At 37.2% G+C, this 24,273-nt stretch overlaps 1 protein-coding gene across 5 annotated transcripts in view; it reads left to right on the forward strand.

The window, feature by feature from the left end:
• EPHA7 (EPH receptor A7) overlaps positions 1–24,066 on the forward strand; it is a 162,264-nt gene extending 138,198 nt beyond the window's left edge. For 2 of the 5 annotated variants that reach the window (XM_059842444.1, XM_059842445.1), the window contains exons 11-17: positions 1,036–1,221; positions 1,774–1,835; positions 2,854–3,063; positions 4,123–4,272; positions 8,729–8,922; positions 10,045–10,200; positions 11,382–14,620. In XM_059842444.1, coding sequence (XP_059698427.1) covers positions 1,036–1,221; positions 1,774–1,835; positions 2,854–3,063; positions 4,123–4,272; positions 8,729–8,922; positions 10,045–10,200; positions 11,382–11,496 — 1,073 coding nt within the window. In that variant the 3' untranslated portion in view covers positions 11,497–14,620. Of the gene's footprint in view, positions 1–1,035; positions 1,222–1,773; positions 1,836–2,853; positions 3,064–4,122; positions 4,273–8,728; positions 8,923–10,044; positions 10,201–11,381; positions 14,621–23,820 lie in introns of those variants that run through there. The other 3 variants (XM_059842448.1, XM_059842446.1, XM_059842447.1) reach the window with 3 other exon arrangements.
• Positions 24,067–24,273: the final 207 nt, after the last annotated feature.

Here is a 24,273-nt window from a genome sequence, read left to right on the forward strand (position 1 = left end):
AACAGCTTAATGTTAAGACACTCCACAGGTATGCAGGAGAGAAATTTCTGCTTGATTTGATTCGGGGAAGGGATTTGGAACCATATCTCTCAAACTCCAGATGAGTTTGTGAAGTACCAGATTATTAAACATTTTTGTCGTTAATCTTTTATTCAGTAACATCTGTTCCTACCCTCTTCTTCTGTGTATACAAGGAGATTTTTCTTCCTGTCTGCAGATATGGAGGTCTCACTTTTGCTCTCTGCTGACACAGCTGTGAGGCAAGGGACAATTCTTAAATCTTTGATAATCTCGTTAATAGTGAGGTAGATATATTGCCATTCAGCTCCACATCTCACATGTTTCCATCTTCTTTTCTGTCTGATGGAGTCCAATTACTTCTCTTCCAGATCTGGTTGTTGGGGCTTTTTTTTGTGTTCTTGCTGGCTGTTTGGTCTTTTTTATCACAGGCTTCTTCAAGTTTCAATTGTCTGTTAGATTAGAACCTTTTACAAACTTGCAGTATTTGCTTGTGTTTGTTTAATGTAACAAAATTGTTATAAGTCACACCTTTCATTTCATAATCCGTAAAGTAAATTATGCTGCTTGAAGGTAATAATGTAGTGCTTCATTTAACACCATAAGGCTGCTAAATTAAAAGCTGCTCTGCAAGACCTGCCTTTTGAAAAAAAAAGCCCATTGAAACCAAAGATAGCAGGGAAACCATGTAGAGCAGAATGACATTTTTACTTAAGAATGGTATTACTATTTCAATAATAGTATTTTCTTGTAAAAGCCACTTCATTTTTTATTTACTGTTTTTGAAAAAATTATTAACACGTCTCTTAAAATATTCAAATAATAGTCCTGTCAGTTGGCTTAACTGAAGTGTTTATTCCATAGGGGTCAGCAATTTGTTTAAGGTGCATGCCGAAGTAATCCATTTCAAATATGAACACATTAAATTTAAACACACACTTAGGTGGCTATTTGAATCAAGGCCTAAAAAAAATACTGGTATTCAGAGTAATTCAGCATTTATCTACTTCATTTTAGGAGAGTTTGGTGAAGTGTGCAGTGGGCGTCTAAAGCTTCCTGGCAAGAGAGATGTTGCAGTAGCCATAAAAACTCTGAAAGTTGGCTACACTGAAAAGCAGAGGAGAGATTTTCTGTGTGAAGCAAGCATCATGGGACAGTTTGACCATCCCAACGTGGTTCACCTAGAAGGAGTCGTTACCAGAGGTAAGCAGCATCTCGGTCTGTCACTCAAATAACAACACGATGGCAGAAATTTCTCTTATTCATGGTCAAAGATTCAAATTATAAACAGACTGCACACTCCTAATGGATTTTCTCCTGATGCGTAACTAACTGAAACAATACTTACTTTATGCTACAACCTGAGGAAAAAAATTTAGATGCACACATGATTAAAAGATGAAGTACTTTGAAACATATTATTTTTCTAGTTTCACTTAGCCTCAAAGACCATGCAGAGAGATAAGGTTTCTCATGTCCTTTCATATAATCTGAAGTGTCATTATTCCAGAGTCCTGTTCACACAGCAGGAGTTAGGAGAACACACTGACTTTTTGATTTGTATGGTTCGATTTTATGAATCATGACCACTTTCCATGCAGATATTTAAGAAATTAGAGCTCTGTAACAGTGCTGGAGGGCTCAGAAATGTTCAATGTCTGAATGATTCAGTCCTTCAAAGGAATAGCATGTGTTTTATCAAAAAAAGTCACTCCATTTGTTTTACTGTTCTCAAATATCTGTCTTTTCTTTCAGGGAAACCAGTCATGATTGTAATAGAATACATGGAAAATGGGGCCTTAGATGCATTTCTTAGGGTGAGTACCAAAATGAAAACTTATATAAACATATTTAAAGTGACATATATTGCACTTTAAAAAACATGTCTTGTACCTATGTATATATATGTACACATGCATATATAATTAAATGTAATTAAAATATTCATTATATTTATATTATATTTTTTATATTTAATTAAGTATAATTAAAATGGTTTTCAGTTTGTAATGGAGTTTTGATCAATACTAGCAGGTTCTCTATGTTGTTTCAGCAAAACCAGATCAGAAATGAGAAGATCAGACAGGATCATGTGGGGACAATCTGGAATTTGTGTGATTTAGAGTGGCATAGACATGGTGGGTTTTATTATAGGCACCAGTTGAAGTTAAAACCACTGATACCTGGAGTCCAGTCTTCAGCCTTTTGGCAGCAGAATTTTACTGCATCAGCATGGTGGAAATCAGTATAAAAGAATCCCTACATGAATTACGATTCTGTTTAAGAGATGAACAAATTAAAAATAAATGTGGATTCAGAACAAATTAGCATTATTAAAGTATGTTCTGAACTCGCCAGTTCTGACTCCTTACCAGGTATGCATGTCAGGGTGAGATGATATGTAAACAGTCTACATAGAACAGATATTTTTTTTTTAACAAACTCCAAGTTATTGGATGAAAATTATCAGTTGCTAGGGTTAAAAAAAGGAGATAGTTCTATTTTCTTGGTACAAATAATTCTGAGAGATGAAGAGCATACAAGCAAGCTATAAGAAAATGAGGAAATCTTCATTAGATAATCTCTCCTGGAAGTGACTTGCCACGAGTTAGTGAGAAATATACAGTGGTTAGCAAGTTTTGTTACTACCAGTACATTAATAACTCACACATTTCTTAACTGGGTGCACTGCTTTATCTCTGAAGAAAGTGTGTTTGAGGTGAGTTTCTTTGCTACAGAAGGAGTAAATAAGTGGAAAGCTGAAGTCATAAAACTAATCCTTATTTCTCCTCTCAGCTATACTAACAAGAATTGCTGCTCCTTTCTTCCCTCCAGAAACATGATGGGCAATTTACTGTCATTCAGCTAGTGGGAATGTTGCGAGGAATTGCTGCTGGAATGAGATATTTGGCCGATATGGGATATGTACACAGGGATCTCGCAGCACGCAATATTCTTGTCAACAGCAACCTTGTTTGTAAAGTATCAGACTTTGGCCTTTCCAGAGTTATAGAAGATGATCCAGAGGCTGTCTACACTACAACCGTAAGATAAATCAATGGGTTTTAATAGTTTTGAGATACGGTTATTTAGAAGAAGTGTATCTTCTGGAGAGTATAGATAAGACAAATACATTAATTGATGGGGGGGTTTTAGCCAGTCAAAAGGAAGAGTCTCTGAAGAAATCTGTTTCTAATTAGGAGATAATATTTTTGTAATAACATAATTTTTTATTTGACAAAGCTCTAAACACGGTATGGTATCTTCTCAATTCCATTTCTCATGATTTTCTGATCATGAGTTTTACCCACAAAAATTTTAAAAATCTAATTTACTATGAGTCAATTAAAGTATTTGTAGGCTGTTACTATTTTTCAGGCTAGATTTTATCTCACCAAAGGGAGAGATTAGCTGGAGGCAAGTCTGTGACAAAGCTCAACTCCTATATTTTCCCTTGCTTTTGGGTGGGACGCTTTTCTTAAACATGCATTCATCAGGCACACTATGCTCTTTATTCTTTTGTTGAGCCAGCTCCACTTTCCCACCCATGGGGCCTCCCTGTACCTATTTTCCCATGCTGAGGGAAGGAGGGGCCCCTGGAATCTGCTCCGACAGGCACAGGGATCCAGGAAACCACACCGGTGCTCACGGCTGTCACTCCTGCCGTTGGGCTCTGAGTGGGATCCTGGTTTAAAAATGTCAGACCAAGATTTTGGAGGAGCCATATGACAAGTCAGTGGGATTTATATGCACAGGTTGGGATTCGCCTCACCTAGCTTCAGCCAGCCAGGAGTTAAATGGCTAATGTAAATCAGACATCTAAGCAGCCCTTTAAATCAGTGGAGGGATAAGCACTTCCAGAGAAATTCATTCAAGGTAGCTTATTCAAGTATCTAAGTATCTATGTTCCAAGTTTTTTAAGATACTAAGTTTCCTTAGACACCTTTGAAAATTCTGCAATCAGTCCACCATAGCAGATCATGTAAGCGCTGCTCTTGATGTTGATGGAAATAGTTGTAAATGTATTCTATGGGTGAAAAAGAGAAATTCCTTCCCTTTTTTTTTTTTTAATTTTTTTTTTTTTTTTTTTTTTTTTGTTCATAGGGTGGAAAAATTCCAGTGAGATGGACAGCTCCAGAGGCCATTCAGTACCGCAAATTTACATCAGCCAGTGATGTGTGGAGTTACGGAATAGTTATGTGGGAAGTAATGTCTTATGGAGAACGGCCTTACTGGGACATGTCAAACCAAGATGTAGGTTTGTCTGTTCATGAGCATGCGTGTGTGTTAGTAAAACCAAAATTACATCTTTTAAACACATACATACGTATTTCACTAGAAATGCATAAAATGTTGCTTTAGAAATAAGACTTATCAAAGTATTGTGTGGTTGTCACAAAATGAAAAAGTTACAGAGCTTTCACTTTTTACCAAAATCAAAATCTTTTTTTTGCCACATGGATATTGTAGGTTTCTTTCCTAAGTAACAATTAAAACTGGAACATCAAAAATAATAATATGGGGTCTTCACTTTACTATGCTTAAGCATGGAAAGAATTAATTTTTTTCCAATAAAAAATAATTCTGAGGTTTTTGACCTTAGAGCAATGATTAATCATTTGAAAAAAGTTGTTAAAAGTCTGAGTGGCAGTTAATGACCTACTTTGGCTTTTTCTAGTTAATTATGCTGATTTAAAAGTACCCTTGTTTGCATAAAATATGATCCAGAGCAACAGGTCAGCAGTAATAGAACAGATGGGTGTTAATCTTGACTTCTGACAGGAGTATCTATTAATATAGAAATTACACAGGAAAAAGCCATACAGGTGTGATAGATGTCAGAAAGAGTCTCATTTAAAGTTCTTCAGGTTGGAGCTTGAGTGGCTTTTTAATTGTTATTTTAATTTTTGATTGAATGATCAACATCAAAGTTGTAAAAAAAAAAGATAAAAGTGTAGATGATGAGTCAGTTTGGCACAGTGCAGAGTTGTTAATATTTGACAGGTCTCAGTGTCAAAGATTTCATGGACTGTCAAAATATGGGCAAACAAGTCCTTGGGGCAGAGAAAGAGAAATATTTACATTCCCCAGACACCCAGTAGAGTTTCATTTCTTTTGACACCTTCCTTCTGTACTAGATTCAAACATAAAAGAAGTCTGACAGGAATATAAGATGCCTCAAAGGCAAACCTTACCTATCTTTCAGGGAACAATAAGGAAAAACTTTTAAATAGAAGAGAAATTTTGATACCTGTATGCTTCTTAGATTTTGAAAAGTATTCCTTCTGTTGAAAACTGCATGTAAAACACATGGAAAAAACAGCTTTCAAAAAACAGCTAATGGCCACTTCTTACAGTTCTATCCCTTTTTAGCATCTTTCATTATAATCTTCAATAGCACATAGTTAAAAGATGCATCAATTGCTTGTAAAATAATTCCAAATATTCTTGTATGTTGTGATCTTCAGGCGTGTTCTTCCATACCATATACATATCCTACCAATCCCTAGATAATCTATGATGCAAATATTTAGAATCATCTAATGATTTGTTATTTATTCTCCTTCAAAGTCACCAGTTGGAGTATTTATTGGTAATGAAAACTTCTAAATGTGTTCTTCTATTTTTGCACTCAGTTTTCATTTTTTAAGTGTGTCATTTTGCCTAAAAGTGGATGTGAGTGTAATCATAGAGCAGACCAGATCTCCTAAATAATAGGCCTCCCTGACTTTAGATCTTTAGATAGCATTTCTTTAATCCTGCCCTTCCTCTTTGAAGTCATTGTTTTAGACTGATGGAGGATACATATTTGCATTGTGAACTCTTTTCAAGCAAACCCCTCCTTTTTGCAATGACCTGGGGGCTAGGGTGCACCAAAAGAACACTCATCCTTCAAAGTCCCTGCAGAGGCACAGCAGGCTGAGCACGGATGATAGACAGAGGTCCCAACTTCCCTGAGCAGTGGGCTCACCTCAGCTTAGTCCTTGCTAGTACCAGTAGCCCTCAAACCCCCGCTCCCCTATTCAACTGCTGATGTTCTTGCTCCCATTTTGTTTCTAACCTCAGTGCAGATTAGTTCTTCAGAGAAGGGCAAGGCTATACTTCTGGATTTCTTCCCATTATTATAATCATTAATTTGTATTATTATTGTATGACCATAGTCAGAGTTACAACATCACATTGTCCAGTTACCCTCATTTAATACTTCCTTGTTGACATCTAGTATATCAAGTAACCAGACCTGGTCCTCTTCTATCCTGTTTTGCATCCTCAGCCTGCCTATGGTAAAAGCATAATCTTAACAGTATTCCCTTTTACTCTTTTTGCAGCAAAAGCAGAATTTCAAAAACCAGTTGTGGGAAGTGTAGATAATATAAATCGATTCTGTTAGTGAGAGCTCCAGCTGTTTTCTCTTTGCAGGTTTGCTTATTTAAAAAAAAAAAAAAAAAATCCTGCATCGATTTAATTTTCTTTGAGTGCTGATGTTTTGAACCATACCTCCTTTCTTAACAGAGTGGACTTTACTTATCAATATTTTAGAATTTTTTTTCAATGTTTTGGATATTCACAGCAATTCCATCCATCTCTAGCTGACTCATTATTTCATATTTCCCAGTTTCACCCTTCTTGCTCAGAATACACATCAGAGAAGCTGATTCTGAAGTAACACCTTTCAAAAACACCATCATCATCATCATCTTGATTCCCAGTTCTCTTCAGGTTTTTCTGCAGTTCGTAGTGAATGGGGAAACCTCTTGTTCTGATCCCTTCATTCATGTGTCCACTGTCCCTTTACATTCTTGGATAGACTCTTATGTAGATAGTTTGCCAGTTCTAAGGGTATTAGATATTTTGGTGGTTGCACTGTTGTTGCTGGCACCTACTTTTTAATTTCCCATTGGTGATCTCTGTCTTCTGACCTCTTAAGCAGCTACTTCATTTGTAGTAAATCATACATAGCATGCTCAAAGTGTTTAATACTTTTTGCCATTTAGAGGGTCAGAAATTCCTGCATTACTTTTCACAGCACAGCAATTGTCCTGTGCACACTGTAGATTATTTTTCACTTTCATTGCACTACTACTTCTAAGCATAAGGAGCTGTTCTTTTCTTTTTCCTCTTAATATAGCTCTAAAGGGTCTTACATTTTACTTTTAATGTTTTCTTCGCTATATAACTCTGTTCTTCCAATTTCCCTGTTCTTCTGCAGAAAACCTCTCTCCACACCCTCTCTGACAGACAACTTCAATGTTTGTAAAAGGTCACTGCACTCAGTCTTCAAGGTGTGAATGTTTCTGCAGGAATTGAATATTTCTCAGTCATTTTTGAGCTGTAGGATAGTACTGTCATTCTAAATGTTCAGAGAGAAAGTTGAGGCCTAGGGAGATGAGGCAACTTCCCTGAGGTCAGAAGGACATTCTGTGACACAAAACTGCAGTCAGTGCCTTACCACTGGGCTATACCTTCTCTTTTTACAAAATTTCTTTTATGCAAAAGGTTTTGATACAAAACCTGGCTGGATTTCAGCCAGCTTTTTGAAGGTCATTCTGTATTGTCTGCAGTTCTGTCTACTTTGCAGTCCACTACTTCTGCATTTTCTCACACAACCTAAAGAATATTTTCTTTCTGAGGTTATTTTTTTTACTAAACCCTGGATATTCACCAACTTTGTTTATCATACCAGATCTACATCCCAGAACTACATCTAGAAAAGCTTCTGATTTTGCTTTCTATACAAAATGAGGGAGAAGACAGTCCTATGCACTCCCCTTCAGGAACAAGTACCCTTCCTTAGCAATTCTAATGCTGCTGTGTCAGTCAATGTCAGTATACTTGAAATCCCCCATGAACAGTGTTTTAGCCCTTTTTCACTAGCTTTTCTTATCTGCCTTGCTTCCTGATGTACTTTTTTTATTCTGCCCTCAAGGTTTACAGCAGTTTGCTCTGATTTTACTTTATCCATTTTTATTTTTTACTTAAATCCAAATGGACTTGGCTAAGGAAGTCAACGGGTGGGTGTAATTCTTGGTTCAGACATTTATGCTGTCCTTTGATCATATCATCATCTAGCAGCATCTCTTATTAAATCTAACTTTCTGTGATATATTAAAATAGTATTTACCCAGGTCTTTCTCTCTCACACAACACAGTTCTACTGCTTTATCATTCATATAACATGGCTAGACATAGAATACAACTTTTTTCCTTAGCAATTTCTATCTGCTAAACATTTTTCTTGGATCCTTTTATAATACCTTCAGGCTTCTTGTATTTTATATGTTCATGCACAGATATCCATCCATTTAAAAGTCAGTTGCTTCTACCACACACTCTTTCATAAAAACCTTGGGGCTAGTAATAATGCTTTCTGAAATAACTCAATTTATCAATCTATCTGCTGCTCCCTCAGTGATTTTAATTGTTGTTCCCTGCTACTCACTTGTCTAGGTAATATAGCTATGTTCTGCGCATAAAGAACAATGTGCTTAATAAGCCCAAAGATAAAGCTGGAGAAATTATTTCAAAACTTGAAGGCTAGTGTCAAAACAACAGACTCACATTTTTGCAACACCAGTGGCAAATTTTAGTTTATTGATTATTTTACTTTATTTTATTCTTTTTTATTTTTTCTTAGATATTTGAACTGGGTAGCAATAGATATTCTTTAAATTACTGTTGATGAAAAATGATTAACTATTTTGGCCACTAGGTTATAAAAGCAATCGAGGAAGGCTATCGTTTGCCAGCTCCCATGGATTGCCCAGCAGGACTGCACCAGCTGATGCTGGATTGTTGGCAGAAGGAACGCGGTGAAAGGCCAAAGTTTGAGCAGATAGTTGGCATTCTGGACAAAATGATTAGAAATCCAAACAGCTTGAAAACCCCCCTGGGAACCTGTAGCAGGTAAGAAAAGCTTTAGTGTGTGTTCTTCTGACGGTGCACATGACTGGGCTCTGGATGTTCTGCTTGGTGTTCTGCTTGGTTCCAGTTCACACTTATTTCATCTGTCTTTCAGTTCTTCCTTTTTTCTGTTTCATGTTCTTCTCTTCCCTCATTTGCCCTTCCTTTTTACCATGCTAAACAAAGCCAAAAAAGGACTTTCTTAGGAAAAAGAAAAACCAAACAAAATAAAGTAAATATCACAGAACTAACATATTTCTCAGTAAACTACTGTCTGCTCATCTTTCTGCACTCTCACCCCTCTCACAAAACAAGTCTATGTTTTCCTTGTTTCTTAAAATCATAAAGTCTGGAGGGCAAGGATCATTGCCTACTGTATGTTTATATGATGCATCCCTTGCCCTAGGAACTGCTACAGTAGAAATAGTAATTAACAATACTCATGCTTGGCCAATGTACCTTGACATGCTACACGCTAGATTTTTCTCTTTCATTTTCTGGCTTTAACTCCTTTCAGTGATTGCATCTCATTGTATTTCATGATGTAGTTTTTAATGGCTTCTTCATAAATTTCAGGTGAATTATTTAATCATGGTAATCTTTTGATCTGCTAGCTAGACCACTGTACTAGGAAATCAGCTGGCCTGTGTTCTGCTCCTGATTCTTCTACTGACTGAATTGCTGTGTGACCTTTAGACTTTATGTCTCTGCTCTTCACTTGTCTTTGTTTTGTTCCATCCAATTGAAAAATGGGAGTAGCTACTACTATATTTTCTAAGATGCATAAAAAAATAGCATCTTTATTTTACTCAGCAACATACAGACAGCTGCTGTCATGATAGGTAATAAGGTTAATTTTCTATTGGTAACAGTACTCCATTAGGTTGATTTTGCTCTCTCTGACCTTCCATCTTTTATGTGAATAAGCTTAGGAAGTATATATTGTGAGCTACAGAGCAGTCAAGAGTGATTCACAGAATAATCTAAACTGTGTATAAAGGCCTATTACTTTCTACTCTCAACATTTTTAATACCCAAAACTTATTTGACTCTCACCTTGCTAAATACTCCCTGATGTTTTACTCTCTTTGGAAACAACTTACTTTCCTTTTTCCTTCTCCGTAGACCAATTAGCCCTCTTCTGGACCAGAACACTCCCGATTTTACCACTTTCTGCTCCGTAGGCGAATGGTTACAAGCTATTAAGATGGAAAGATATAAGGATAATTTCACAGCAGCAGGCTACAACTCTCTTGAATCAGTTGCCAGGATGACTATTGAGTAAGTTAGTACTGGGCATGTTTAACTTGCATTTAGGGAATTTCTAGTTACAACAATACACAATGTTCAACTCAAAAACTTTACCCTGAGTACAAACATTGTACTTGGGGGTCAAATCAGCAATTTTAGCAGCTGATGATGTTGTATTAGAGCATCTCACGAAAGGAGAAATAACCTGCTACCTCTGTGTAGCATCACTTTTTTCCCTGCCTTTCAGACCAACTGAAATAACACGAAGGGACTAGAATTGGAGGGAGAATGTGGCCCCTTCCAAAGTATGTATGTATAGGAGAATAACCACTTTGCCTCCACCACCTAATTGGTACCTTTTTCCCAATGTGCTCTGGGAAGATGTGGATTTTTCTTCTAATTGGCTGGGGGCTGTCTGTGTCCTGCAAGACAGGACTTTGCATCAGGATAAGTCTGTAGAAGCAAAACAATTTTCTGAAGGCAAACACGGCCTGTATCAGTACTGTCATCTTAAAACAGGTCTTCTTGGCACCCTGCAAAACAGCTTTCTTGTCCTGGTGGTTACCAAACACATGTAATTCCTCTTAGAGAGCTGTGGGGTTCTAAAAAAGTTTCTAACCCAAGATTCTCAAGAGTTCAACCATATTCTTATCTGCCTGGTGTCACCAGGGGTCTCAGCCTATAGCTTGGGAACTGTCGTCAGAGTCCACAAGCTTCTAGCATTAGTAGGGGCGGAGTTGAAACTGCTGCTCCTCATTCATTTGCATGATGGGTTTGTGTCAGTATGCAAAGGCATCTAGGCATCTCTTTAGGAAACAGACTCTGATCCCCAAAATCTTGTATTTATACATAACTTTGTCCCGAAAACCACCCGAAGTATTTTGCAAGAGAAGTGTCTTTGCCTTCGGGGTTCCTTAAAAGACACACCATAAGATTATCAGATAAGATTCTGTAAAACATACTGACCTCCTCCTCGGATGTGGAGACCCACGCAGTGCCACTGCATGACACCTGCCATGTAATTGCACTTGTGGCTGAAAGGTTGAACAGTGCCTGTATGAAACTTCCCAGTACTGAGCTGAGGTTACGGCGTAGCTTCCGTGTCAGAACCCCGTAGTCCAAACCGCTGCGTAGCTTTGACTCACAGTTGAATACCATACAATAGCAGTCTAAGTTGAAAAATTAACAATGTACGCATTTATCTTCCCCAGGGATGTGATGAGTTTAGGGATCACGTTGGTTGGTCATCAAAAGAAAATCATGAGCAGCATTCAGACTATGAGAGCACAAATGCTACATTTACACGGCACTGGCATCCAAGTGTGATAGACATTTCTCCCTTATGAGGGAGGTGACAGACTGAGAGAACAGCACTGGCCTTCAGTATATATGAAGTGCTGCTAGAAGACACTTGATTTCCTGGGTCCTTCCTGCAGTGAATAGAAGAGCTACAAGAAGCACCTACAGACTTGAACTCCTAAGTGCCACCAGAATTTATGAAAAGGGAATTAGGATCCACCAGTGGTGGCAAGGAAAACAGCAGTGACAATAAACAAAGTACTACCTGAATAAACATACAAACACCTTGAGCTCTCTAACCTCCTTTTTATCTAATAGACTTTTTAAATGTACATAAAAATTTAAAAAAGAATATATTTGTCAGATAAAATCATGATATTATTGTTGAATTCAACAAAATATTTTCCTTAAATCTGTGATTTCTGAACCTTTTTTTAATCATTTGTGTTTATTCTTCATAAAGACTTTCTTTTAGTATGATGTTTATATCTTTGGACCTTTTTAGTGCTAATTCAATGACACATTACTACACTGGGTACCTCTGAATTTGAGTTCCTAGAGATTTAAGAAGCATGACCAAGCAATGTATATCTATCCAAACTTTGGTATCCCTTTGTGCCATTTCCTTTTGTTAAATCAACACCGTATTGACATGGCTAGCTAATTGGCAGGGAGTCAGGAAAATGCAAGTTGCCAAGAGCTCTGATATTTTTTAAAGAATTTTTTAAGGTTATACATATGCTATCTTTTAAAAGAAAATAAAAGAGAAAAAAAAAGTAAGAAAAAGAAAAGCAATAATGACCCCTAAGTAGTTCTAGGAACTTTTAGCAAATTGTTTGCAAGATGATTTTAATGGACTAGAGTTAAACTGAGATATATTCTAAGATGTAGATCTACAACTGTAAACCTGCTGAGACACAGCATTGAATGGACAAGTGATTGTAAGAGTGTCTCAGACTATGGGTGCATTTCTCCAGTGTTACCTAAACCATTTAATCTGAGCACATCACATTTTTTTTCAGTACTCTGCATTAGCAAATCCAAGAGAAATAGCTGGTGTATATTTTCTGTGAGTTTAAGCCGTATGCAGTCCAGCAGTCAGAATAAGGACATAGCTTTTATATGAGAACTGTAGAGCATGAGACAAGGGGCTGTTCAGAATTTTCAATTTTTTTATGAGCTTTTGCTGCTCTGAATGAAGATGCGTGTGCGTGGTCACACAGACGCAACAGACATTCATCAGGAGCAGAGGTGCAAAGGTAGTTGCTCAATGGAATATCTTTTTACACCATTTACTTATATGTAAGTTTTTTTTGATTAAAATATTTAATTACCATAAGCAATAATGAACAGAGTCTTTACAGATATTGCAAGAATGTACGTGAACCGGATTGAAATGCTTTAAAAAAAAATCTGAAAATTGTGAACTACCCCAGCAATGAAATGCTGTACTTCCAAAGAGAATTGGGCTGCTTCTATTGATTTTGATAGAGAAAGATCCCAGGGATCAGTCATAAATTGGTCTGGTTTGATAATGTGGGCATCCACACAAAAAAAATAAAAAACAAAAGAAAAACCTTGTAAATGTTCCTTTGTAAAACTTGTAAATTTTATTTATACTGTCTTGTTTTGTACACACATTTATGTGTAGTGAGCTCTGAATACATTGAAAATGCACTATATTTTTCTATTTTACTTGCAGAGCATCACAAACAAACATGTATATTCAGTGCTACATAATGTGTTTTCCCACATTTAGGACCAAAGATAGTTATCAAAAACTTAAATGCATCCTTCCCCCACCCGCTCCTTTTTCCCCCCCCTTTTTTAGATCACTGTACAGTGTTATATTTGTCATTTTATTTATTTGTTTCACTAGGAGAATCAGTTTGGTTATACTAATTTTTTGTCCCCACCCACCTTTGTTGAAGAAAATCTGTAAAAAGCTTTTAACTAGCATAATCCCGATACATAGACACTTCCATTTGTAATCTTTGTAATAGACTGTAAATATATTTTTGGAACTATAATGCAATGTGCATAAGGGTTATTTTTCAGTGTCCATATATGATTGTTTATACAATTCACAGCACTTTACAGTCATGCTGAGAAGCCTAATTTATTGCCTGGATTTGGGCAGAGTAAGAAAAAATGGTGACTATTCTTATTTCGTATTAGATTGTCATTCAGTCGTAATGGAATTATTTTCACGTATGCAGCTCAAGCTGGTTTTTTAACTATTAAAATTAATTTTCTAAAAAATCTGTAGGAGTAAGAGGCAGAGTAGACTGCATGCCCAATATTGAAATTAGTGCACCCAAGCACTCGGCCAAGGCACTTCAAGTAGCCATTAGAACACAATTAAAAACTACACAATTAATAAACATCCATTTCATGGTATAACAAATGCTGAGTGCCTCACTACTGTGGTGAGCATCTGTGGGCAGCTGGGCAGGGTGCTTTAGAGTCTTGTTGCTGCTTTAGGCACCCAGCTAGGAATTTAGGAGTCTTTAAGTTCAGACACCTGCTTCCTTATAAATCTCGGCTACTGTTTCTAAGGGCTTGGTCATCAAAGGTGCGATGCAGCAATGCTGGTATTGCTGAGAATCTAAAAACCCCAAACGCAAAAGAATTGAGGCCAGGCTTCACCTTTAGGACCTGTTCAATATTCTGAAGCACAGAGGCCTCAAAGCACGTGTGGTGATTTGGGCTCACGCATGTACAAGTGAGGGCCCTAATGGTATTTCTTCCTTAATTTTCCTGGTTTGATTTAAGCCATCTTCTTTGAATAGTAAATATATTTTAGCATTCATCTATATACCTTGACTGCCTTAATGTTGCCACAGATTTTTACACATTAGAAAGTGGTTGAGTAGACCCAGAAAGCACAATCGCGATCAACCGCAATCAATCAGATAACTTATCTACATGTTCAGATCATTGCTGCATTAGAGCACATGTGTGTAAATGGATTTGTAACTGGCAGAGCAGCAAAATATTGACATCGGTTGCAGTTCCCCAGGTTTCAGAAAACACAGTCCAGGGTAAGAAAAAAAAAAGTGCCAGAGAAAGTTGATGCTTATGGGAGGAACTGAAGAATAAGTTGGGTCACAGGGAGAATGAAAGGCTGAATGATGAAAAAAAAGAAAAATTCAGTTCTGGCTTTATTTCAAAGAATTTGGACATTGTGCATTGCTAATGACAGATTATCAGGCTGTCAGTGAGACTCATATTTCTTGACTTTATTCATCTGCAAGCATCTAGAAGTGAGATGCCTAAAAAAAAGCAGGATGAAACTCCCTCTGGGAATGTTTATTTCCATTAGATGTAGAAGGAAGCCAGATGATTAGCTTAAATTAGGCATCTAATCTATATAGCTAAAGTTAGGTAAAGTGTTTCCCACCCTGTCTGTCCTTGGCTGCTACAGTTTTCCTTGTAAAGCCAAGTGTCATAAAAAGGCAGCTCCTCCACCACTGGTATATCCCAGAATGTATTTAAACTGGGCTTTATTACAGAGAGAGGTGATTTTTTATTATTAATATTATTATTATTATTATTATTCAGAGACTTGTAACAGGCCATCTAAATGCTTTTTGTATGTGGATATCAATTCTTGAAAATTTTTGTGATTGTTCTGAGGAAGACCCGCATAGTAAATTACAGTTATTTAATATTTTAAATAATCAGAAGTATTTGCTGACATACTGCTTTAGTCCAGAGGTTATGTGATCAGATATGATAGTTGCTGTTTGCAAAACCATGTTTATCTAAAGCCTTGTCATGTAAAATCTCCAGGAGGCAAAGATGCTTAAATGTATCTCAAATTGAATGTTGCCCTTAATATCTCAATAATTGAGCTCTGTCTGTATTATTTTCAATTTAAAATGAGGTTTTTTATATTTGTTTAAGCTTGAATTATCTGGCAGCCACTGAGGGAGTTTGAAAAAGTGATTTTAAATTAAATTTGCTTTTTTCCACTAATAGTAATATACAATGAATAGTTTCCACTGTTTTGAATGTTACAAATCTATTGCTTTAATGTGGGGGATGAACGGGGTTTATTTTTGTTTTGTTGTTGGTATTTTTTTACATTTATTGGTTAGTAGTTGAAATAAAAAAATAATAATTTGTCCTTAACTTTCTAAGTAATTCATATATAGCAATTTTGAGAGTGATTTAAATTCTGTGACTTTTGGGTTACTGCTGGGAGGGTGATCATGTCACTACAGCCATAATGCCAGGTGATACAGTAACACCCTGCCACAAGAGCAGGTTCAGCCAACATTCTGTTGCCCAGTAATGACATGAAGCAGTTCACTGGCTGTGTGAAAGGAGTGAAGGGCAACTCAGCCAAAAAATGGTCATTTCACCTTTTAAAACTATGTTTGTGACCTGTTAGAGCTAAAACATCCTTAATTAATTGCTTCCCTGCATGTGGTTTAAAATTGATGTGCTCATGATATGCATTTGGTCTTTGGTGGATTTTGTTCATTGGTTGGGCTGTTTCTCTTTTTTTTATTTTAAACAAGTGACATTTGAGGTTCTCATGGAAGAGAACAAATGACAAGTACAGAATGACAAGTGCTGTTTTAGAAAAGTGTAATACAAATTCTTGCCCAAGAGCCATTCTGGAAGCAGGTGCTGCAGGGGTATTCAGAGAGTTGGTGCTATGATTTGCTGAGCAACTATCACAACAGGTTTTCTCCATCTTCAGGACCTGTTAGGATTGTATTTCTGATCAATTAACTGATATATGGAAACACGTGAATTTATTCCCCACTAACTTGTAGTGGACCTACATTTGGTAGATTTGAGATTTCTCAGACTACTCAAAAGCCTTAGTCTAAAATGAATTTCTAGTAAAACAAGCAATCCTGGGCTGCAGCCTATGTTTTTTCTTGTAATCTCCTGAGGGTTTCAAATGTAGCCAACAATTATTTTTAAACAGGGATCTTTACTGTTTGCATAGTGCAGCCCTCTATTTACTAGGAAATAGGCAGTTCTGCAATTAAAGTTCCTGCAAAAAAGGATTGGGGAGGGAATACAATGGTTTAGGGAAAAAAAAAAAAAAAAAAGAAAGTCCTCATCTAACAAATGTCCTGTGAATCCCAGAGTATAAGAGGGCTCCCCATTTGTGTAACACATTCCATATAGGTTTTTGGAAAATATAAAGGATTAAACCACAGGCACACAAACTGCAATATCCTGATGAAAGAGTTGTGGCAGAATGCAAGCTAATTTTGTGAGAGTTTTTCCTCTGGATTTGTTTTTTGAGACTTTTAAATTACAATACTTGACACATGCATTTAGAGTCAAATCTGTTGGGAGAGGCCAAGGGATAAAATTTGTGTGTCTATAATATCCATGAAATTCTCAGAGCACTTTCAGGGTGGGCAAGGATTAGGCAGTTTGAAAGTGAAAGGAGTGGTGTGTACACCCTGTAAGTTACATCCAAAAAGATTATGAAAGGTTAGAAATTCTGGATGAAAACCCTCCTTTGGTACATGGTGAGAAGTCAGAAGATAGGAGGGAGTGGAAAGAGAGCTGTGAAGTCATTCACAGTGTCTGAGTCTAAGTTGTAGGGTTCCACAAGATATTTCTGGCAGGGGAGTTAAGGAGTGTGAAGATTTTTTAAGTAAAGAGACACTGTTAATATAATATACCCAATAATGTAGTGTAGAGTGGTTTCAGTACTCTGATTTTTCCTCAGGCCAGATTGGAATTTGTCAAAGAGACTAAATTGAGACAGATGGGAAAGCAACTGGTAATACACAACTCATTCAAGCAGACTTGAAATCGAGACATGAAAGGAGAATTTTACAATAAAAGCCTGAATATAAGACATGAACTGTGATGGTATTTACTCTCAGATGATTTTAGAGTAGCTCTCTTTAAGTCTTGTGTAATGATAGCAGATTTTAGCACTTATACCATTCAAATTGGGTGAAATTACTGTCTAATTAAAGTGACCAAAAAAAGAACCACAAGTTAAAAAATAACTGATGTCTTGATAGACTATGAAAAAAGATGTGATACAGCCAGGCGAAACTTGTGTAGACGGCCAAATGAATCTTGGACAAAACAAGACATAATGCCTGGTGCCAGAAGAGCTAAATCAGGAATAGAAAATCTATTCATCCATAGACCAAGGCTTCTGCATTTAATTGAACCAAATAACCAATTGTAGAGCTGTGCTGCTAATAATAATTAATAATAAAAACCTACAACTTAGAGGTCCTCTGATGAATTGTAACATGGCTAACACCGAGAAACACACACAGTGCTTTGAACCATAGCTGAGCCCAAAGACATATGTGTGCTACTGGTATTAGAGTTCCATGACTCTTAGTATGTCAAGCAATTTATAAACTGGAGACATAGCCCCAAGCCCATAACTAAAGCCTTCCTCTTCTGTGCCAAAACAAAACAGAAGGAATGATGAAAGTCTGTAGGATCAAACAAGTGCAATGGAAATTATCTTGTGATTATATTGCCCAGAGATGTAGAGTCTCTCTCACTGGAGATATTCAAGAACCATCTGGATGCAATCCTGTTCTGTGTGCTCTAGAACACCCCTGCTTGTGCAGTGAGGTTGGACTAGATGACCCAGTGTGATCCCTTCCAACCTGACCCATTTTGTGATTCTGTGATTACTTCCTTAGAATCATGGAGAGAACCATGAATTTACATTAAGGAACAAACTTTCTGTGTCTCACTGAGAAGAAAATTCATCCATTTTTTTTACTTAAACATTCAAACCTGGCTTGCAAGAGTCCAGACTGAAAGAATAGATAGATAGATAGATAGATAGATAGATAGATAGATAGATAGATAGACAGACAGATAGATAGACAGACAGATAGATAGACAGACAGAATGTATCCACTTTGATCCCTCTCATTTCATGTCTGTAGAAACATTACTCAGGCAATTTCTTGACTGTTGTTCAACCTGTGTTACTGTGCCAACTTCCACTGGCTTCCTGAAGGGCTGCATGTCCATTTTAACGTGTCTGCTGTAAAATGTTTTCATTCTCTTTTCTCAGGGACAAACAGCCTGTGCCAAGAACGCATGTGTAGCTTAACAGCAAGAAGGTGCAGGAATCTCAGATTTTTTTTCTTCAGCATGTTCTTTTCAGTCATAGTCATAAATTAAATCTGTTATTCCCCTGATGTTTCACATAGTACATTGCATGAGAAATCTGATTTGTCTGGAAGAAACTTAGAAAAATCACCCAGATACCTCTTGAAGGCCACTCAGAAATGGCATTTTTTAAGTGATTGGGTGACTAGGATTTTGTTCAGTAAGTGAAAGACTTGCAGAGCTCTTGCCCTCAGGCCATTTTTATCCAGGTCTCTCTCCTGATTTGTTTACTGGAGGAGCCCGTAAATCATCCCTATATTAATCTATACAAAATAGCAGTGTCTCCTTTGCCACTGGACAATATTTGTACCCTCATGGGCTGCTGGAGAAAAAGACAGGGTTAGATTAAAATCCAGGCCAATATGACTACCTGAAGAAATTGGGCCAGCAAGGCACTGAGAGGTATTCCTAATGAGGATTCTCCTTTAGTATTACTGGGCCTTAACCACTTAGTGCTCTGGAGAAACGATTCATTGCTGTTGTGCAGGGAAAAGCTGCTCTTTACTGAATAGGTTCCCTACACTTCAGTTCATCCACTGCCAATAGCAGGAATGGAGGCAGGAAAGGAGAATAAAAAATAGCTTTCAGGCATTTCTTTGTAGTGCTCATTTCAAGAAAAATAATTGTCTCAATGCCTACATTACCTAAATTTGTGCAAGAGGCAAATCTCTTTTATGCCTTTTACTTGCTGGCAAAAGCATCCCAATTAGGCTGTGTGCTCTTTGTTGCAAGTCTCAGCCACAAGCTGCCTCATATCCCATGAAACTGCTTTCCTAACAGCAGGATGACTCCCAGGCAGTACCTTTCTTGCAGTAGTTACTTGAGTGTCCCAACACCAAATTCCCTCTGCAGTTTTCCATGTTTGTTACCTTGTGCAGAGCTGCCTTTGAGGGATATTTTCTCAGTCATGAGGTAGGAGGCTATTTGTAACACTATGCTCTACTTCAATTTCTCCCCAGCTAGCCTCAGTCATTAACACTTACCTAGCAGCACCCATGCTTCCCTGCAGGGTAAGCAGAAGATGATTGTGAGGAAGGAATATTTACTACCCAGCAGTACCAAAAGCAATGTCTGTCTACAGCCAACAAACTATGAGTCAGGGAGACCACTCCTAAGTGCAGAAGTCATTAGTGTTGGTCAAAATAAATCAAAACAGAAAAAAAAAAGAAGTGAGTTTACAGTGGGGGGAATTGTTGTATACAGGAGCAGAATGTCAGGCTTACGTGGAATGCCCAGTTAACACCAGTGTTACAAGGTAATGGAGTGTATTTAGAACATGGCAAAATCTTTCTGTTGGCAGTGCAATCTAAACGGGAGCTGAATGGCAGAAAAAAAAAAAAAACCCAAAAAAAACCCAACCCACCTGGTGAAGGGATTATGTCAAGGAAGCAGGAGAAAAGAGTTAGCTTTTGTGATTTTACACTCCTCACAATGAATGGGAGGAAAGTCTCTTCACATTCATTTATACTGTTATAAACATTTCTTATGGATTTTTTGACATTCATATAGCTGGATTGTTGAAAATCATATGAAAACTAATGCTTGACCTGTGTCATCTGCTTCTGAATTATTTGCTGAAAAAGCAAGAAGATATACCTTAGAAATATTACCTGCTTTCAGTATAGCAAGGTATCTTAATAATTATTGAAAAGGGAAGAAAAGTCTGTATAAAGTAAGCATTTAAAGTAGCTAATACCATTTTTACACTTGGATATTTTTAATAGCATTGTGCAAAGCTGAATTTATCTTTTTTTTAACATCAGATGCTGTCAAGTTATTTAAATTTAAGATTACATACATATATTACATATATATTAGGAAAAAAAAATATATTATGTATATACACTTACAGAATATATATATATGTGTGTATATATATATATATATATATATATATATATATATATATATATATGCAGAAGCCAGATATCTTAGCAAATACTTATGTATGTGCAAATGTCATTGAACCATTGCAGCATGCTTTTGCAAAACAATATATTATATTTGGCAGTGCTTAGACCTAAGTTCTATTGTGTTGTTGCTATTGTTTTTAATTTAAAGCACCTTTTGGTGACAGAAGTCCTTGTTAGCTTCAGTCAGTGAGCATTAGTAAGGAGATGAATATGATGCAAATTTGTAGAAGCTGTTTGCTGCAAGTAGGAAGATATCTCACAGAAATGACATCCAGCTATTTCTGGGCTCACTCTCTCTCCTTTTCTAGCGTAAATGCTGGAACAGAACATCAGACTGCCTCCTCTCGTGCTTATTGATAGCTGAATCATGGCTGTCCATGGTTCAGGATGCTGATGGACAGACATGTAATACCTGTCTGGCATCCTTATGGATAAGGCTCACCTTATTTTCCTGTGATTTGATGAATGGCCTACTTTTCTGGAACTTGTGGAAATGTTACATATCTCTTGGGTGAGAAAGGCATAAAAAGACTAAGATTGACTCGACACTACTGGGCTGTGGGAAGGTATTACAGAAAGGCCAACATGATATTTTCTAAACCCTCTAAAAAGGGTTGGTGTGGGAAATGAGAGACTCGTATATTGGTATTCATATGTTACCAGACACTTTGAGCTGCAACTGCTTGCCTTGGAAAAGGTTGGTTAGGATAAGCCTAGTCCAAAATTACCTCTGAAGTTACTTCCTGTAACGTACAATCCCTTCCCTTCCTGATGCACCTTTCCTTTTCAGAAATTCCCTCCTTCTTCCTCTGAAAATCTTGTTTATGACGCTTTTGTGGGAATGAGGGGACTGTTTTATTGAGTAAAATGGATATTTTTCTTGGAAGACTTTGAGTGGCCTTCTTTTCCCAGAAAAGCTAGTATCTCAGTCTGCAGGAACCACACTTTGCCATATCATTCTGACATTGGTCAACTATTAGATAAAGTGCATGTGATCTCTTTGATCCTTCTTTACATGTATCTCCTGTTGAAAGGATGAATTTAGAGATCTAATTTCAGAGAAGGTTAGGGGCTGTGAATCCCTGACACATCGTGATTTAGTGTTGGGATACATGATAGCTTACCCAAGGCACTCGGAGAGCTAGCTCTCATGGGGTTTCCTGTATGTGGAAGTCACAGTGTGGGTAGTAACTTTTTCACATTTTCTGTCATTATTAATTATGGATATGGCCTTGGCATATACCAGAGACTGGATAAATAAGTGCTGAATCCAGCCATGCAGATGTAGGAACCAAGAATTGAAGCCCTATCCTCACTTCAGAGGCTTTATCTACTGTCTTTGACTGGCCTTCAGTTTCTCTGAACTGTTTTGGGTTTCCATCTCTTTCCAGGGAGATAGACTGTCTAATTCAAATCTGGAATGATATGGGACAGCATGGCAGCTAGAAACAAACCATTATGATAATGAGTACTGGGTCCTAGTGATGCCAGGAAATGATCTCATTGATTCGCCATGACTTGCACAGGGATCCTCATCTCCCGTTTGCTGATGTTTCATTCTTGTTTCATTCATGCTATTCTTGCACCTGGGCTCTGCTCTGCTGAGACTGGTACTTGGGCAGTGAGAACTACTGGCTGCCCAGAGTGAAGCTGTGCCACAGTCCAGGGTGGCCCTGTACCCTGTTTCATGAATCTCTTGATCTGGAGACCTTCGTTTCGATGCTACCCAAAAAAAATATCAGGAGAGAGAGAGCCAATAAAAATATAACTTGAGGTTTTAAATACCTATGCATCAAAGTGACATTTTTGACTACCATTTACATTTAGCTTTGAATAAATTCACATGTCAATCATTTTTACTAATTCAAAGGCTTACTTGTCTTCAAAAAACTAAAAGGACCTATCAGAGTAAAAAAGTTCTTCCGTTTTGAAAAGATTTCTCCTCAGAGTGCCTTTTTGATGAATTCTTTTCTCACGCATTCCATGCATTACTAGGGCTTCAAAGGGCAGGTGCAAAAAAATCTAATAGAAATGAGGTTTAGCTTAGTTAATACCTTCCCTTCATGTAAAATTATTCCTTAGGACACTTTACTAGAGACAGAAGAAAACTTTCTGTCCCTCCATCAGATTACCTCCTCTAGCTCTTCTTTTTGTTTGTTAAGCCTCAGATATTATGGCTATTAATAATATCAGATTCTCTTCTCAGTTTATCATAAAACATCTTGCTCCCATTTTTTCCACTTTGGTGACAGAGATGTATGGCATGCAATGATGTGTTAATATCACTGTTCTCTTGAAGGAGTCTCTTCCCTTTGATTCACACTGTTAAATAATATAATCCATGTGCTGGAATGACAGATACTACTTTGGAAGCAGCTATAAGTATATTGGTTGGTATAGCAGGGGGACATTCCTCTGTTAGCTTATTTTTCTTTAGTATTAGTGTTACACTGGCTTGCCTCAATGTCTATAACAAATTGCTTTTCTCCCAGGAATTTTCAAATTATTTAGTTAACAGATTTCTAGCCATATATTAAATAATTTGCATTCGGTCCAGGCCTACCTCCATTAGTGCTAAAGCTATCTTGTTTAGAGATTTCATGTGACTAGTCTGTCACTAAATGTACAGTAAAATCCATGTCTTAGTCTTTCCTTTTCTTATTTCAGCACTGGGTTTGTTTTGTTGGGGCTTTTTAAGCAGCACAAGTAACATAAACATTGTCTTCAGGTGCCTAGTATCATATAATGACTGAGATGAGTCAGTTAAAATGTTTTATAAGATTCTTCAGCATACCAAGAGCTTCTGATAATACTGGACTAAGGGAGAGACTACTTTTATTAGCTTCCATGCTAGAATCTATCTACCTTGTGTATGCTTTTTTAATTAAGCAGAGTTAAATTGAACACACCCATTCCACCCTTGTCCTGCTTCTCTGTTTCAAACAGTTATTTACATCTTCTCCCAGTACTTGATTTTATACCCTAATCCCCATCTGAAAAACTGCACCTCATTCATTTATTTCCTTTGTTTCAAATACTGAAATTGTCAAGTATAACCCTGTGGCTCATTGAGATCCAACGTGAAGCACAACTACATTTCCTTCATGTTAGAGGTGTTTGCTTGAGAATTTTTGAGTTTATTGATGTTTACCTACCCAGTCAATGAGAATTTTTGTCAAATAGTGGTGTATACATGGCAATGAAAATGATAGTGTAATTTGCCTCTATTACTTCCTGATATCAGGATTCTTCTGCACTGCAAATTTCATATCTGTTGTTATTATTTGTTTGACAGAATCAAAAACATGCCAGGTGCTTTGCAAAACAGAGAACAAGAAAAATCCCTTTCCAGAAGAGATGACAGCCTGAATAGAAATGGCATAATGGCAGGAGACAAAGGAAGCAGAAAGGGGAAGCAAAACAAGAGTTATAACCATAAGATCATGAGATTGGTTTGGAGGCACAGTGAACGCTATGAGGCATTTTTTTAAAGCCCATAAGGACTGTAGTTGGGATTAGAGAATGGAAATGTAGAAAAGAAGCATGGAAAGGAATGGAGAAGAAGGGAGGAACAGACTGGCAACAGGAGGAAGAGTAAACAGAGGTGTATGGGAGAGGCCAGAACACACATCTGACAAACTGAGGATTATGACTAATGACAAGGATGAAAGACCACATCTGAAGAGCATGATGATTTCAGGAGGATGGCGAAGCAGGACATGGCGATGCTGCTAGGGAGAGAAGAGCC

Source organism: Haemorhous mexicanus, chromosome 3, assembly GCF_027477595.1.
Source record: "Haemorhous mexicanus isolate bHaeMex1 chromosome 3, bHaeMex1.pri, whole genome shotgun sequence".
Classification (NCBI taxonomy): domain Eukaryota; kingdom Metazoa; phylum Chordata; class Aves; order Passeriformes; family Fringillidae; genus Haemorhous; species Haemorhous mexicanus.